Source organism: Leptodactylus fuscus, chromosome 11, assembly GCF_031893055.1.
Source record: "Leptodactylus fuscus isolate aLepFus1 chromosome 11, aLepFus1.hap2, whole genome shotgun sequence".
Classification (NCBI taxonomy): Eukaryota; Metazoa; Chordata; class Amphibia; order Anura; family Leptodactylidae; genus Leptodactylus; species Leptodactylus fuscus.
In genome coordinates this window covers 11903955-11923495 of record NC_134275.1, presented here as the reverse complement: position 1 = coordinate 11923495, position 19541 = coordinate 11903955, and the positions used below count along the sequence as shown (strand labels likewise).

The 19541-nt window shown below is 46.8% G+C and overlaps 1 protein-coding gene across 1 annotated transcript; it reads right to left on the bottom strand.

Moving 5' to 3' along the window:
- Positions 1 to 9190: 9190 nt before the first annotated feature.
- Positions 9191 to 14929, bottom strand: PPP1R26 (protein phosphatase 1 regulatory subunit 26). The gene is made up of 2 exons (XM_075260338.1): positions 14818 to 14929; positions 9191 to 13561 (listed from the first exon to the last, which is right to left on the bottom strand). Exon 2 carries the CDS (start codon positions 13505 to 13507, stop codon positions 10118 to 10120), a length of 3390 nt encoding a protein of 1129 aa, XP_075116439.1. The 5' UTR covers positions 13508 to 13561; positions 14818 to 14929; the 3' UTR covers positions 9191 to 10117.
- Positions 14930 to 19541: the final 4612 nt, after the last annotated feature.

Genomic DNA, 19541 nt, shown 5'->3' with positions numbered 1-19541 from the left:
AGGAAACAGCCATATGCAGCCAACTCTGGGACTTGGGGGCCTTGGTACTTGGTAGCAGTGGCCCCTGCCTATCATATCTGTCTTACCTGACACTATAACAAGTTATGCCCCTCACTTTGGTTTTGGCCCTACATCGCGAGCCGCAGCAAAAAGTAATGTGGGAAAAACCACGGCGGCAACACAACGCACAACACAACTTCCTACAGGGCTTCTCACAGAAGATTCCATTATACCTATAGGGAAACCGCCAGCGTTTCCTTAGGTATAAGTGACATGGCGTAGGGATGGGATTCACTAGAATCTCATCTACTACACAATGACTGTAAAACACCACAGTTTTTTTCACGCCGTTTTGACCATGTGAGGCCCCGGGCTTAAAAAGTACCTTTCATGACCTCGGACATCAGCGGGATCTCAAACCTCTAGATAGCTGACAAAGTGCTGAATCCAGTGCGCCCCAGTGCCAGATATGTGGGCGCCATTAATTTGTTCCCTGATTCCCCTGCACTGTCAGCAGTGTGGACGTTACAGCTCAGCATCATCTCGGGACTGTGAGTAACACCCCACTGACAGTATGAGGCTACTGCCGAATACCAGCAGGCAGGCGTTTCTCATAGTCTAGAGATGACGCTGAGCTGTAAGGCCGCACTTCTGACAGTGCAGGGATATCAGGTAAGAAAATACCAGAAAAGCGGATAGAGAGCTGAATTCAACGCCCTGATTGATTTCTAGCGATTTATAATATCACCGGTGTCAGAGGACATGAAAAGTACAATGTAACGATATCCTGAGTGTATACACTCATCTAATATACAAAGTAACAATAACGTCATAACTTGGGTGTCTACACCAAAAAACATAACTAATGGATCAGAAGATTAACAAGATAAATTGGAGGTGAACACGGTGAAGAGAGATCAACCGGTCATCATCTACAGAATATCCCTGGAAGAAAATAGAGAAAATAATGTCACAGCAGTGAAAGCGCCTGTACAGAATAGCCGAAACAGGACAGGTAAATAGATAGTAATAGATTGTATTCCCCTGTCCTACAGTCGGCCTCTCCTGACATGGCTGATAACAGATAGTAATAGATTGTATTCCCCTGTCCTACAGTCGGTCTCTCCTCTCCTGACATGGCTGATAACAGATAGTAATAGATTGTATTCCCCTGTCCTACAGTCGGTCTCTCCTCTCCTGACATGGCTGATAACAGATAGTAATAGATTGTATTCCCCTGTCCTACAGTCGGTCTCTCCTCTCCTGACATGGCTGATAACAGATAGTAATAGATTGTATTCCCCTGTCCTACAGTCGGCCTCTCCTCTCCTGACATGGCTGATAACAGATAGTAATAGATTGTATTCCCCTGTCCTACAGTTGGCCTCTCCTCTCCTGACATGGCTGATGACAGATAGTAATAGATTGTATTCCCCTGTCCTACAGTCAGCCTCTCCTGACATGGCTGATAACAGATAGTAATAGATTGTATTCCCCTGTCCTACAGTCGGCCTCTCCTGACATGGCTGATGACAGATAGTAATAGATTGTATTCTCCTGTCCTACAGTTGGCCCCTCCTGACATGGCTGATAACAGATAGTAATAGATTGTATTCCCCTGTCCTGGCCATGGACATTCTTGCAGGTGGGGTGTCCCTTTAGGTGTATCCTTACCTGTATGAGTTTGCTGTTGTATCCGGTCACTGTCTGGTCCGTGTGTTGCGACCTCTTGTTTTACAAACCTATACAATTGAGCAGACGCAGAGCTGTCACATGATCTCTGGGCACAGATAACACGGATATTATCATACATGTACAGCTATATGGGGTGAGGGTCACGTGGGGTCTGACCAGTAGTGCGATAACTTATACACACAGCACCAGTAATAGTCCTGTGTGATTCGACTGCCCGGATAACTACGACCGCTTTGTGAGCCAATTTTTCAAGCAACGACATAAAAAGTTGCAAATGATGGCAGAATTGTGGAGAGCAGGACCCGATGTGTTTCCATTAGTTTCATTATTGCAGTTACTGTGTATCAGTGAAAAGCCAACCTGGCCTAGAAGAGCTGAAGGTTTGAGGCTGTGTACCAGTGTAGACAGTCCTCTAATCACAGAAGCAGCACAAACTTCCCTCCTGTCCTGGGCTCTTATCATGGCTGACACACGGTAACAGACCCTCAGCTGTGTGTCCTGCATTATCAGCAGGGCAGGTGGAAGCTTTTGGAATATTTTCAGTACACACAGCCGCGCCCCAGCAGTAGGTTATATACCCACATAATACATATATATATATATGCACAGATACCTGGGGAAGGATTCTATCACATCTCCTGCTGGCATACAGCTGCTTACAGATCTTTTCGGGGGACAGGGATATGTAGGGCGACATCGTCCATCCGGGGTCAATGGAGGAGCTGGAGAGAAGACAGTGAGAGGTCAGACATCTGCAGAAGACAAGAGTGTGAGCTTTAGGACTAGCCCTCTATGTAATACCCCTGCCCCCCCTGACAACAGTAGAGGGGAGGGCTGAGGGCTGGGATCCTGCCCCTATGTCATTTCTATAGATCTGGTGCAGCATCATGTGACACAATATCACTAATATATACCTATATGGGAGTGACAATAAAAGGATCTGCAGTACAGCCGGGTGCAATTGTTCTCTGTTATCAATCTTACCAGCCACATAACTTATCACAGGGTCCAGGCTAAGCGTCTGCTCAGGGACCCCCACCAATCAATAAATCTAGGGCCCTGTGTCCCCCATTAGAATGGAGCAACAGCGGGGAGGACACAGACCCCGCAGCCAAATCTTTATCAGCTCAGAACTTTATTTTCTGATACAGAACTCCAAATCCTCAGCACAGATATACACAGCTCAATGTATACTGCTGAGTCACAGCCTGTGTTGTATACTCCAGAGCTGAACTCAAAACGACAGAACGCTTCCGAGCTCCCCCTACTGGTGACTGCAGGCAGCAGAACATCATGTAACTGGTTGTGCAGGGGATTTGGACCTCTGTATCAGAGAGACAAGGCTCTGACCGCTGACATACAATAAAGCGGCTTAGCAAAGTATTTGGACCTAATACAACCTATAACAAACTGCTCTATGGAGCGGTGAGAACTCTGCCATGTTTTCCTCATATCCACACAATGATGGGTTGATAGTACTTCAGTCCGTTACCCTCACAAGGACGGCACTGATGTAGTACATGGCCATGACTGTGGGGGCAGCACAAGCTTGCCTGGAGGTGGAGAGGTGACCGCCAAGGGTCTCAATCACACAGCGGTATATTGGTCAGTATTTCACATGCTCCGCCCCCTCTGCACAGCCTTGACACCATATATATATATATATATATATATATATATATATATATATATACACACACACGTCATGGACGTCAATGTCGTCGACTTTGCTTCCTTCAGCTGTTATTGTATGATCTTCTACAGACCGTAGTAGAGAAGGCAGGAGTGGAGCAAAACCTCAGGATCAGACTACGAAGGGTTTGTCTGTAGTCTGTTACCTTGGAGACAGATGACAATTTTCTACTTGATCACTGTCTACAGGACAATAACATTACCTGAGCCCCTATTAGTAAAGGTCTAATGACCGGGTCCAACATTAAAGCGCCGAGCTGAACATGTCCAGTATTTTTCGGACAAAAAGACGCGTCTGACTATGAGATGCCCCCCAGGTTTAGACAAGAAAAATGTGCGGGGGCACTAACATGGTATTATACTGTGAGGGGGCACTATTATGGTATTATACAGTGAGGGGGCACTAATATGGCATTATACAGTGAGGGGGCACTAACGTGGTATTATACTGTGCGGGGGCACTAATGTGGCATTATAATGTCTGGGGGCACTAACATGGCATTATACAGTGAGGGGGCACTAATGAGGTATTATACTGTGCGGGGACAATAACATGGCATTATACAATGAGGGGGCACTAATGAGGTATTATACTGTGCGGGGACACTAACGCGGTATTATACTGTGCGGGGGCACTAACGTGGCATTATACAGTGAGGGGGCACTAACATGGCATTATACAGTGAGGGGGCACTAACATGGTATTATACTGTGCGGGGGCACTAACATGGCATTATAATGTCTGAGGGCACTAACATGGTATTATACTGTGCGGGGGCACTAACATGGCATTATAATGTCTGAGGGCACTAACATGGCATTATACAGTGAGGGGGCACTAATATGGTATTATACTGTGCGGGGGCACTAATGAGGTATTACACTGTGCGGGGACACTAACATGGCATTATAATGTATGGGGGCACTAATATGGTATTATACTGTGCGGGGGCACTAACATGGCATTATAATGTCTGGGGGCACTAACATGGCGTTATACAGTGAGGGGGCACTAATATGGTATTATACTGTAAGGGGGCACTAACATGGCATTATACAGTGAGGGGGCACTAATGAGGTATTATACTGTAAGGGGGCACTAACATGGCATTATACTGTGTGGGGACACTAATATGGCATTATACTGTGCAGGGGCACTAACATGGAATTATAATGTCCAGGGGCACTAATATGGCATTATACAGTGAGGGGGCACTAATGTGTATTTATACTGTGCGGGGGCACTAACTTGGTATTATGTCCGGGGGCGCTAATATGGCATTATACAGTGTGAGGGCACTAATATGGTATTATACTGTGCAGGGACATTAACGTGGTATTATACTGTGCAGGAGCACTAATATGGCATTATACAATGAGGGGGCACTAATGTGTATTTATACTGTGCGGGGACACTAACGTGGTATTATAATGTCTGGGGGCACTAACATGGCATTTATACAGTGAGGGGGCACTAATATGGTATTATACAGTGAGGGGGCACTAACATGGCATTATACAGTGAGGGGGCACTAATATGGCATTATACTGTGCGGGGGAACTAATATGGCATTATAATGTCTGGGGGCGCTAATATGGCACTATACAGTGAGGAGGCACTAATATGGTATTATATTGTGAGGGGGCACTAATATGGCATTATACTGTGTGGGGACATTAACGTGGTATTATACTGTGCAGGGGCACTAATATGGCATTATACAATGAGGGGGCACTAATGTGGTATTATAATGTCCGGGGGCACTAACATGGCATTATACAGTGAGGGGGCACTAATGAGGTATTACACTGTGCGGGGACACTAACATGGCATTATAATGTATGGGGGCACTAATATGGTATTATACAGTGAGGGGACACTAACGTGGCATTATAATGTCCGGGGGCACTAACATGGCATTATACAGTGAGGGGGTACTAATGAGGTATTATACTGTGCGGGGGCACTAACATGGCATTATAATGTATGGTGGCACTAACATGGCATTATAATGTCCGGGGGCACTAACATGGCATTATACAGTGAGGGGGCACTAATGAGGTATTATACTGTGCAGGGGCACTAACAAGGCATTATAATGTCTGGGAGCACTAACAAGGCATTATAAGGTGAGGGGGCACTAATATGGCATTATAGAGTGAGGGGGCACTAATATGGCATTATACTGTGCAAGGGCACTAACATGGCATTATAATATCCGGGGGCACTAATATGGCATTATACAGTGAAGGGGCACTAATGTGTATTTATACTGTGCGGGGGCACTAATATGACATTATACAATGAGGGGGCACTAATCTGTATTTATACTGTGTGGAGACACTAATGTGGTATTATACTGTGCGGGGACACTAATATGGTATTATACAGTGAGGGGGCACTAATATGGCATTACACAGTGAGGGGGCACTAATATGGTATTATACAGAGGGGGTACTAATGTGGTATTATACAGTGAGGGGGCACTAATGTGGTATTATACAGTGAGGGGGCACTAATATGGTATTATACAGTGAGGGGGCACTAATATGGCATTACACAGTGAGGGGACACTAATATGGTATTATACAGAGGGGGTACTAATGTGGTATTATACAGTGAGGGGGCACTAATGTGGTATTATACAGTGAGGGGGCACTAATATGGTATTATACAGTGAGGGGGCACTAATGTGGTATTATACAGTGAGGGGGCACTAATATGGTATTATACAGTGAGGGGGTACTAATATGGTATTATACAGTGAGGGGGTACTAATATGGTATTATACAGTGAGGGGGTACTAATATGGTATTATACTGTGCAGGGGCACTAATATGGTATTATACAGAGGGGGTACTAATGTGGTATTATACAGTGAGGGGGCACTAATATGGTATTATACAGTGAGGGGGTACTAATATGGTATTATACAGTGAGGGGGCACTAATGTGGTATTATACTGTGCGGGGACATTAACGTGGACTAACATGCCTTGCTGTAAACCTATAGGGCACTTGTACTGATCCCATTACACAAGGACAGCAGCCCCCACTCAGAGCGCCACCTACACATCTGCTTTATACCTACCATATGTACTCATGTCTAAGACAACCCAGAAATCATAGGAACGCTCAGAAGATGGACACCATGGGGAGGAGCCAGACATATATAAGGGGAGGAGCCAGTCACCTACTAGACACATACAATGTAGAAACTGTACTGTAACATTGTGTCTACTAAAGTGTAGGCGTCCGTTCACACAGACATTTTTTGCAGGCGGATTTTGAGGTGGAATCCACCTCAAAATCCGCCTCCCGTTCATTTCAATGGGAGTCACTCGCAGTTTTTTACCGTTAGTGATGTTCAGTGAGATTCTGCGGCTGAGTCACCCGCGGTGTCCGCAGCTCGAGACGCGCGTATCACATTGAAACCAATAGGGAAAAAAGCAGCCCATTCATTTCAATGGGGAGCGCTTGTATGCCGGCTCCCATTGAAATGAATGGGATCTGCTTTGTACGCGCTGATTCTGAACGTGTTTTACGTTCAGAATCAGCTCAGCGTACACTTAGTGTGAATGCACCCTTATACAGGATAAGTAATGTAATGTATGTACACAGTGACTGCACCAGCAGAATAGTGAGCGCAGCTCTGGAGTATAATACAGGATAAGTAATGTAATGTATGTACACAGTGACTGCACCAGAAGATAGTGAGCGCAGCTCTGGAGTATAATACAGGATAAGTAATGTAATGTATGTACACAGTGACTGCAACAGCAGAATAGTGAGCGCAGCTCTGGAGTGTAATACAGGATAAGTAATGTAATGTATGTACACAGTGACTGCACCAGAAGATAGTGAGCGCAGCTCTGGAGTGTAATACAGGATAAGTAATATAATGTATGTACACAGTGACTGCACCAGCAGAGCCAGGGAGATGACTTCTATAGGTGACAGCTATATGTCAGGGTGTCACCGGGCTGACTGAGCGTTCCTTCTGGCTTGCACTTCTCTCTTGACTCCACATGCTTCCACATCAGTCTGCACTGCGGCTTATAGTGTAATTGATCTCCAGTCTTAGTCACCTGTTGCCAAAACAAAGAGTCTCAGAGGAAACAGAGACCCGAGAGAGTGGAACGGCTTATGATACCCAGGCCCCGCTCACAGAACAGCTGCATCCACATGGAAAGAGCTGACTGTAATGGAGAAGATACTGAGTGGTAGATGCTCTTACTCTAGTTACAGCCAAAGCTGCAGCCACAAACCTCCTTGCTTCTTCATGCGATGTACAGGGCATACTGGGGGGAGGAGGTCTTATCCAGCTGCACTTGGGGCACTTGACTGATTACACTGTGAACGCAGCTTTAACTGTGAATAGAGCGAAGACCAGATACAACTCTTACATGTAGACCTGTTCCCCATGTTATCTAGTGCAGTGACCGGGAAGTCTGGGCCGATGCAGGACCTCATTCACACAACACAGAATATTTTCCTTTCCTTCAGACAGTTTTGACTCTCCATTTGCACATCTGGGCGGTTTATTATCCTTTACAGCAGGTTTCAAGCTGCCGCAGATGACACAATATGTAGACAGGTTAACCCATTAATTTCACAGGTCTATAATGACATGTGCCGTCTGCTATGTGAGAACAAGGCCTTACGAGGTGTAGCTGCAACCGCTGCAGGAGGATAGAACAAGCTGCCGGTCCATCTAAGGAGAACAAAGCATGACTGGTGGTCTCTGCCCCAAAGGAATATCACAGGCTAGGGTCCTGGGCGATGCAGCGACCTCCAGCAAGGTGTAAAGCAGGGCTAAAGCAGGACACAAACTACAACTCCCAGCCTGCTCCATTCACTGCTATGGGTGTTGCATATTGTCCATACTAGGAGCTGTACTTTTACAGTTACTGGAGCCCTGCAGGTTGCTTAGCCCATGGCCTACAGTGTGCCTGCAGGTGGCGCTGTCTACAAGTCCTTCTGGAGTCATATTTGGACCTGAAACTAAGGCTGTTTGCAGATGACCTTGCTGGGGGTCAGTGCTATCTCTGTATTTCACGGAGAACACACTGACCCATTCTTTTCTATGGGCCCCGACACACGACTGTGATTTTCACGGTCCCATGTGCGGGCCGACAGTCCGTCCTGTGTCAGATAAGACATGTCCCATTCTTGTCATACTTTGTGGCCAGTGCTTCTGTCGCTCTTATTCATTTAACGAAAGGGACATCCCTGTGTCCCCCATGTGCAGCCTATGCTTTTAACACACGGCAGGCCAGTTGCAGTACCACCGTTTGCAACCGGCCTTAGACCCTACACGTTTCTATGACTAGGGCTATATGGCGACTTTGGTCGCAACTCCAATAACACAATCGCAGATTGCCATGTCAACCTGCGAACCCTTGACTAATGTAAGTGAATAGAACTGCAGTGCGATCTCATGGGGGCTTCGATCATAACTTGTAGTTGCAAAAAATAAAAACAAAGCAGCTTTTTCTACAACTACGAGTTATGGTCACAGCATCCTTTAGGTTGCATAGACATCGTACTAATACTAACACGTAGCCCTTACCTTAACATAGTAATCTAGGAAACCTTCCCATTCTAGGAGCTACAGACTACTAAACTTGGTAAAATAAGTCATAACACAGCGCCACCTGCTGGTTACAGAATCACGAAAAGCAATGCATGAAGTAAATCCAGTCTTCTAAAAGGAAAAGAAAACTGAGCTTTATGTAAAACACAGAACTGGGATAACGCTGACAAGCTCCAGGAATCTGAGTGCGAGGCAAGTTGTTTGTGGTTTTGTGGGTTTTTTTCCAAGTAAAAGAGAAAGTTTTTACATCATTTACAAAATCTACAGAATAGAACAAGAGACGGCGGTGCAAACAGAAAAGCCAGACACAGACATTGTACAGGCAGCAGCTGAAAAACTCCAGAACGCCACAGACCGGAGGGAAAAAAAAAACATATTAATCAGAAAATAAATTGTATTAAAATGGAGTGCAAATAAATCCTTCAAGTGCCAAACGGGCGTAAAACCTACACGATGCCGAATGTAAAAAACACTAAAAGCCAAAAATATTTACATTTCATCAAATTTCACAAATTAATATTTTGGAATGTTCACTGGAGGGGGGGGGGGTATGGATCAGAAGATGAGGGGCGCCTCCTGCAGGTAACCTCTATTACTACAAGTGCTGAGGTCACAGGTGGGGGATCGGCTATTGCCTGACACTTCTGACTCCTGGAGTGCTATTACTGGCCGGAGGAGAGTGTCCTTACTTACATTAGTATAGAGGTTGTGGCTTATACTTGACAACTGCACAATCCCTAGCAGAGCTCTGCACTCAGGGGTGGGCCAGGACTTTGTCACCGACACCAAAACGGCCTAGACTTTGCCTATAGGATACAGGGGAGATGGCAGGGACTATGAATTCATGATCAATGTCCCCAGATCACTAATATTATACAAAGAATTGTGGAAAATGCAGATGCCTAGTCTATTCACCTACATACCTCCTTAGGGGGCAGAACAATGCAAGACCCTATTAGTAATGTAAGAGTATACAATATATCCTTCATATCTATAGTTAAAGAGTACACACCAGGACTGGCCGAGCTGGATTCATGGTACACTAATAAAGACCTGCCTTCCCTTCCACCTCAGACAAGAGGCCATGACCCAGGTCAGTCGTCCTGTATATACAGCTACAGCGGCCAGCGGTACTTACACCTCATCTTTCTGCAGCACACTAGCTCCTGCCTCTCTCTCTTCCACTGCGCTCCCAGTAATACTGGGGCACTTGCTTTCTCCATCTAGAAGCCCTGACGTTGTCTCGCTTGCTCTTGCTTTGGTAATGAGTGTGGGGATCTCTCCTGCCTTGCTGGGGGTAATGACCATGGTCTCGCTGTTTCGGGTTTGCTGGAAGGAGAAAGGGGCAGTGCATGCTGATGTGCGAGATGCTACCTGGCTGGGACAGTACTGAATGCTCATTAAGTTCAGGCCAGTGTCGTAGGTGGCCGTATTTATGGGGAGACACAGGGAGGCTGAAGTTTCTTGCACCACTTTGGTGGTTACGACATATAGTGCAGGGCGGACCAAAGGGGTACCAAGAGAGAAAGCAGGGGCTTGTACAACTTTAGGCTGTTCTAAAATGAGTGTTTTTTTCTGCACTGTCGGACAACCTCCCAGCTGTGCAATGGTTCCTCCAGGATTGTAGAAGTCAGTGGCCAGTCTGGTGGTCGCCGTCTTCCCCACATTTAACAGAAGCTGCTGTTCAGTTCCTGAAATGTATTTAAGACCAGCAACAAAGTTCCCAGAGAGTGGGATGTTCCCTTGAGAACTGTTCACACCAGTTTTTACCACAACTCGGTCGGGTGCAGTTGGGAGCACATTTTCAGTTGGTCTTGCAATCCTATTCTGATCTACAATGCATTCTCTCTTGACGATGACGCTGTGCATGGGTGCAGTTGTCTTGGCTATGCCTGTAGGTTGCTGCAACCTTGCTACTGGAGATAAGTTGTCTTTATAACCATACAGACGTTGTATGACGGCAGGTTGTGTCGCTGGTGCAGCAGAACGATCTTTCTCTCGGACCTTTTGTAGAATAGTTTCAGTCACAGAACTTGATAGCACCCTGGGCTCCTTCTTTATGGGTGCAGGATTAGTAATGCTGGCTGGAACAGTCTCAGTTTTTACAACGGCCGGAGCGATCGCTGGAGCACTTGTCTTTTGTGTTGCAGAAAGTTCTGCAGACTCCCGCGCTCGCTCGGCCAGAAATTTCCTTATTTCTTGTTCTATGCTGTCATCGCTGTCCACAGAGCTGCTATCCTGGGGATCAGGCAAGGCACTACTTATCTTCATAAACTTGTCAGAGGCACAAGATGGTTTGGACTCGGCGGGTTTGATAACAGACGACTCTGAACTTCCCGCCGGGACCTTTTTCTCTTCTTTCGATTTCAAGCTTGTCCTGGACTTACTGAATGAATTGTCCTTTGGATCACTGATATTTACAAGGCCACTTTTCACAAGGGGTTTGGGGCTGCAGTCCTTCTGCTCAGTACCACTCACAGTTTCCAAGGGTCTGGTTGTAGTTTCCCCAAATCTGACCTTCTTCTTACATTGTAATCTGCCATCTTTAGGTCTCTTTTTGTATTTCCTTTTGGACCTCAGCAGATCTTTTATAGCAGAGTCCAAGTCTTCATCACTGTCCAAAGAACTACTCTTATCTCCACTGCAGCTGCCTCTAATTTTCATGTACATTTTTCGTTTACCTCCACTCACTCCAGGAGAAGACTCCAGACTTTCCATAGCTTGGATAATGTAATGCTTGGCATCCTCAGCTCGACTGTGCAGCTTAGAAGAGTCACTTGGACAAGCCTCAGTAGTTTTGCCAGTCAGGTGTTGACTGAAGGATAAAGCTGGATTTACTGAGCCGCCATTAACATTCACAGACTCTACACCTTTCCCAGGACAGTCTTTAAGTACAACCTTGTGGTCAGTTACTTTGCCTTTGTTGGTCCCAGCAGCCTTGCTATTGGGCAGCGATAGCTGTTTTGGAGGCTCAAGCTTTTGCTCCTTTTGCTCGACACTTTCAGCTTGAGCCTTACGGGCTAAAAATGTTCTTATTTCTTGCTCTATGCTGTCATCACTGTCAACCGGGCTGTCACTAGTGCATGGGGATGCAGGAGGAAGTTGCAGCTTTTCAGCTGTAAAAGAACTGTCTGGCTGTGTAGGTAATATCGCTTTAGAGATGTCCAGTATAGCTTCAGCACACATTAGCTCCGCTGCAGTTTCTGCCCTCCACGTTGCTGCCATTGGAGGTCTGCATTCTAGACTCTGCTCATCGTCTGTCTTAAAGACCCTCTTACTTGTAAAGTCTGGAGAGGCAGCAGGTTTAACAATAGGCAGCTTTCTCTTCCTGTGGTCTGTTGTCTTCTTCTGGGATTCGGGAGTAGAGCTCTTTGTCTGGCAGTGACTAATGTCTGGCACTGCTTTCATTGTGCTTTGCCCATCTTTTACCGGAGAGGGTCTGGGAGGGAAGCTGAGGCCGCTTTCTAATCTGCTTTTTTCCAGCTGGTACAGTTGAATTGCTTCTTCAATCCCATCATCACTGCTGGAGTCTGAGAGCTCGATAGATTGAGAAGGAGGAGGAAGGGGCGCCTGTCTCAAGACATTTGGCTTAACTGGGCTGGACACAGTCTTGAGGCGCAAGTTACTTTTAGAACTTTCTAATTTGGGTTTGAGATTCTTAGGAAGTAGACTAAGGCTTTCGAAAGCTGTTTTTACCACTGACCCCTTTACTCCTTGCTTGGGGCATGGCTTCTCTACAGCTTTGCTGGGTTTTGGTTTTAGTTTGGCTGCAGAATGACTGGTTGTGGCTTTCTTACTGGTGCCAGACTCACTTGCATTGTTCTGCAGCCTCTTCTCAATTAGAAACTGCTCGATTTCCTCTTTGATACTTTGCTCAAAGGAGTCGTCGCTCCCCACACTGTCTGGTGATGAGCACCGGGACCGGCTCTGCATGGAAAAGGAATCACACACTTTGGGCGACGTCACCATCTTGACAGGAGACTTCCTGGTTGGTGCACTGCTCTGAGTGGCTTTTACCTTGTCTCCATCATTTTCAGTGACATTTTCTATTTTGGCTGCAGGTGAACAGGGCAAGGGTACAACACTGCCCTTGTTCTTTAAGTATTCCTGGATGGCTTCTTCAATGCCTCTATCTACAGAATCATCGCTGTCAGAGTCCAGAGCAAGAGGCTCGAAATCTGAGCCCTCCTCTTTAATGTCTATGAACTGCGCTGGGACGATGAGTGCAGCCTTTTCCCTGGCGTGTCCTCTGAAGAGGGCAGGACCGGATTTCAGTCCTCGATCGACATGAAGCTCCCCCTTTCTGTTCTTCTGCATAATCCGCTCATATTCAAGGTTCACAGACTGAGAAGACTCATCACTCTGGGGACTGTCTATGGTGCCCCCAACATCTGCAGCTACCGGGATATTAGCCACCTGTGCTGACTGAGGAAGGGATGTGGGTACTCTACACGGTGCGTTACATCCAAATGGTGACCACTGTGTCTGAAAAGCTGCCAGAGGAGGGGCATTCAGAAGGAACATTCTAGCTGAGGGTGCAATGTCTGCAAAAGCAAACACAAAGAAAGATCTTACATCCTAGGAAAAGAAGAAAGAAAAAGAAGGTCAGAACGTTCACAGAAAACAAACAAGTCAAAACATAATAGAGAAAATCATCTGAGTGATCCCCTTATAGCTCTCCTACTAAATACCATTATACACCCTGCCCCACCACAATGTACACAACAGGGCGGCAAAAAGAGGCACATTCTGTTTGTAGAGAACTACAAGATGTTCAATAGCGCACCCTGTGGATGATGGACTGTGTAGTAATGCACCCTGCGGATGATGGACTGTGTAGTAACGCACCCTGCAGATGATGGGCCGTGCAGTAGTGCACCCTGTGGATGATGAACTGTGTAGTAGTGCACCCTGTGGATGATGGGCCGTGTAGTAGTGCACCCTGTGGATGATGGGCCGTCTAGTAGTGCACCCTGTGGATGATGGGCCGTGTAGTAGTGCACCCTGTGGATGATGGGACGTGTAGTAGTGCACCCTGTGGATGATGGGACGTGTAGTAGTGCACCCTGTGGATGATGGGACGTGTAGTAGTGCACCCTGTGGATGATGGACTGTGTAGTAGTGCACCCTGTGGATGATGGGACGTGTAGTAGTGCACCCTGTGGATGATGGGACGTGTAGTAGTGCACCCTGTGGATGATGGGCCGTGTAGTAATGCACCCTGTGGATGATGGGCCGTGTAGTAGTGCACCCTGTGGATGATGGGCCGTGTAGTAGTGCACCCTGTGGATGATGGACTGTGTAGTAGTGCACCCTGTGGATGATGGGACGTGTAGTAGTGCACCCTGTGGATGATGGGCCGTGTAGTAATGCACCCTGTGGATGATGGGCCGTGTAGTAGTGCACCTTGTGGATGATGGGCCGTGTAGTAGTGCACCCTGTGGATGATGGGCCGTGTAGTAGTGCACCCTGTGGATGATGGGCCGTGTAGTAGTGCACCTTGTGGATGATGGGCCGTGTAGTAGTGCACCCTGTGGATGATGGGCCGTGTAGTAGTGCACCCTGTGGATGATGGGCCGTGTAGTAATGCACCCTGTGGATGATGAGCCGTGTAGTTCCCAGCTAATGCTGGTGTGCGCAGTGGACAGGCCCTAGTTGCGGCCTCCATGTCTCTGCAGCCGGCTCAGCCCCGCTCTTTTCTCCCCGCCCTCTCCTTCTCTTCAGCTCCCCGGACCTCTGCTCCCAGCCCTGGCTGCTGCTGATGCTGCCGCCTCCTCCTCCTCCCTGCCCTCCGCTCACCGCCTAGGCCGCCTCCTGCCCGGGCTCGCACTCACCTCCCGGGCCGCCCCAGCCCTAGGACAGTACGGAGGACGAGGTCTCGGGCCATCCTGTAGACTGCGCCGGAGAGACAACGGCGGACACCGGCAGACGAGCCCCGAACCTCTCCACAGCAACAGCAACAGCGCTGCACTACGGGAGCCCGCACGTACGGCAGGAGCGTGGAGACGTAGCCTGGACGTCCTACACTGCTGTTACCATGGCGACGTGTACAGGCCTCACTACTGCTACTAGGCCACGCCAGTGTGACGGCGGCAAAGTGTCAAGTCTGCCCTGCCCCATCCCTGTGTGTATATATAGCACATAGCCTATATACAGTCACTGCATCCACTGACTGTGCGCCTATATACAGTCACTGCAGCCACTGACTGTGCGCCTATATACAGTCACTGCAGCCACTGACTGCGCCTATATACAGTCACTGCATCCACTGACTGTGCGCCTATATACAGTCACTGCAGCCACTGACTGTGCGCCTATATACAGTCACTGCAACTACTGCCCCATCATATGTATACAGTCACTGCAACTACTGCCCCATCATATACAGTCACTGCAACTACTGCCCCATCATATACAGTCACTGCAACTACTGCCCCATCATATACAGTCACTGCAACTACTGCCCCATCATATACAGTCACTGCAACTACTGCCCCATCATATACAGTCACTGCAACTACTGCCACCATCATATACAGTCACTGCAACTACTGCCACCATCATATGTATACAGTCACTGCAACTACTGCCCCATCATATGTATACAGTCACTGCAACTACTGCCCCATCATATACAGTCACTGCAACTACTGCCACCATCATATACAGTCACTGCAACTACTGCCACCATCATATGTATACAGTCACTGCAACTACTGCCCCATCATATACAGTCACTGCAACTACTGCCACCATCATATACAGTCACTGCAACTACTGCCACCATCATATGTATACAGTCACTGCAACTACTGCCCCATCATATACAGTCACTGCAACTACTGCCCCATCATATACAGTCACTGCAACTACTGCCCCCATCATATACAGTCACTGCAACTACTGCCCCCATCATATACAGTTACTGCAACTCCTGCCCCATCAAATATAGTCACTGCAACTACTGCGCTCATCATATACAATCACTGCAACTACTGCCACCATCATATACAGTCACTGCAACTACTGCCCCATCATATGTATACAGTCACTGCAACTACTGCCCCATCATATGTATACAGTCACTGCAACTACTGCCCCATCATATACAGTCACTGCAACTACTGCCCCATCATATACAGTCACTGCAACTACTGCCCCATCATATACAGTCACTGCAACTACTGCCCCATCATATACAGTCACTGCAACTACTGCCCCATCATATACAGTCACTGCAACTACTGCCACCATCATATACAGTCACTGCAACTACTGCCCCATCATATACAGTCACTGCAACTACTGCCACCATCATATACAGTCACTGCAACTACTGCCACCATCATATGTATACAGTCACTGCAACTACTGCCCCATCATATACAGTCACTGCAACTACTGCCCCATCATATACAGTCACTGCAACTACTGCCCCCATCATATACAGTCACTGCAACTACTGCCCCCATCATATACAGTTACTGCAACTCCTGCCCCATCAAATATAGTCACTGCAACTACTGCGCTCATCATATACAATCACTGCAACTACTGCCACCATCATATACAGTCACTGCAACTACTGCCCCATCATATGTATACAGTCACTGCAACTACTGCCCCATCATATGTATACAGTCACTGCAACTACTGCCCCATCATATACAGTCACTGCAACTACTGCCACCATCATATACAGTCACTGCAACTACTGCCACCATCATATACAGTCACTGCAACTACTGCCACCATCATATGTATACAGTCACTGCAACTACTGCCCCCATCATATACAGTCACTGCAACTACTGCCCCCATCATATACAGTCACTGCAACTACTGCCACCATCATATACAGTCACTGCAACTACTACCACCTTCATATGTATACAGTCACTGCAACTACTGCCACCATCATATACAGTCACTGCAACTACTACCACCTTCATATGTATACAGTCACTGCAACTACTGCCACCATCATATGTATACAGTCACTGCAACTACTGCCACCATCATATACAGTCACTGCAACTACTACCACCTTCATATGTATACAGTCACTGCAACTACTGCCCTCATCATATACAGTCACTGCAACTACTGCCCTCATCATATACAGTCACTGCAACTACTGCCACCATCATATACAGTCACTGCAACTACTGCCCCATCATATGTATACAGTCACTGCAACTACTGCCACCATCATATACAGTCACTGCAACTACTGCCCCATCATATATAGTCACTGCAACTACTGCCCTCATCATATATAGTCACTGCAACTACTGCCCCATCATATGTATACAGTCACTGCAACTACTGCCCTCATCATATACAGTCACTGCAACTACTGCCCCATTATATGTATACAGTCACTGCAACTACTGCCCCATCATATACAGTCACTGCAACTACTGCCCCCATCATATATAGTCACTGCAACTACTGCCACCATCATATACAGTCACTGCAACTACTGCCCCATCATATATAGTCACTGCAACTACTGCCACCATTATATGTATACAGTCACTGCAACTACTGCCCCATCATATACAGTCACTGCAACTACTGCCACCATCATATGTATACAGTCACTGCAACTACTGCCCCATCATATACAGTCACTGCAACTACTGCCCCATCATATACAGTCACTGCAACTACTGCCCCCATCATATACAGTCACTGCAACTACTGCCACCATCATATACAGTCACTGCAACTACTGCCCCCATCATATACAGTTACTGCAACTCCTGCCCCATCAAATATAGTCACTGCAACTACTGCGCTCATCATATACAATCACTGCAACTACTGCGCCCATCATATACAGTCACTGCAACTACTGCCCCCATCATATGTATAGTCACTGCAACTACTGCCCCATCATATGTATACAGTCACTGCAACTACTGCCCCATCATATGTATACAGTCACTGCAACTACTGCCCCATCATATACAGTCACTGCAACTACTGCCACCATCATATACAGTCACTGCAACTACTGCCACCATCATATACAGTCACTGCAACTACTGCCACCATCATATACAGTCACTGCAACTACTGCCCCATCATATGTATAGAGTGACTGCAACTACTGCCACCATCATATACAGTCACTGCAACTACTGCCACCATCATATACAGTCACTGCAGTGCAACTACTGCCCCATCATATACAGTCACTGCAACTACTGCCCCCATCATATACAGTCACTGCAACTACTGCCACCATCATATGTATACAGTCACTGCAACTACTGCCACCATCATATACAGTCACTGCAACTACTGCCCCCATCATATATAGTCATTGCAACTACTGCCCTCATCATATATAGTCACTGCAACTACTGCCCCATCATATTTATACAGTTACTGCAACTACTGCCCTCATCATATACAGTCACTGCAACTACTGCCCCATCATATGTATACAGTCACTGCAACTACTGCCCCATCATATACAGTCACTGCAACTACTGCCCCCATCATATGTATACAGTCACTGCAACTACTGCCCCCATCATATATAGTCACTGCAACTACTGCCACCATCATATACAGTCACTGCAACTACTGCCCCATCATATATAGTCACTGCAACTACTGCCCCATCATATATAGTCACTGCAACTACTGCCACCATTATATGTATACAGTCACTGAAACTACTGCACCATCATATAGTCACTGCAACTACTGCCACCATCATATGTATACAGTCACTGCAACTACTGCCCCATCATATATAGTCACTGCAACTACTGCCACCATCATATGTATACAGTCACTGCAACTACTGCCCCATCATATAGTCACTGCAACTACTGCCACCATCATATGTATACAGTCACTGCAACTACTGCCCCATCATATACAGTCACTGCAACTACTGCCCTCATCATATACATGCACTGCAGCTACTGCCCCATCATATACAGTCACTGCAACTACTGCCACCATCATATGTATACAGTCACTGCAACTACTGCCACCATCATATACAGTCACTGCAACTACTGCCCCCATCATATATAGTCATTGCAACCACTGCCCTCATCATATATAGTCACTGCAACTACTGCCCCATCATATGTATACAGTCACTGCAACTACTGCCCTCATCATATACAGTCACTGCAACTACTGCCCCATCATATGTATACAGTCACTGCAACTACTCCCCATCATATACAGTCACTGCAACTACTGCCCCCATCATATGTATACAGTCACTGCAACTACTGCCCCCATCATATATAGTCACTGCAACTACTGCCACCATCATATACAGTCACTGCAACTACTGCCCCATCATATATAGTCACTGCAACTACTGCCCCATCATATATAGTCACTGCAACTACTGCCACCATTATATGTATACAGTCACTGCAACTACTGCCCCATCATATAGTCACTGCAACTACTGCCACCATCATATGTATACAGTCACTGCAACTACTGCCCCATCATATAGTCACTGCAACTACTGCCACCATCATATGTATACAGTCACTGCAACTACTGCCCC

Coding starts and splice junctions, on each gene's coding strand:
- PPP1R26 (XM_075260338.1), bottom strand. CDS start 13,507: ATGTTCCTTCTGAATGCCCCTCCTCTGGCAGCTTTTCAGACACAGTGG.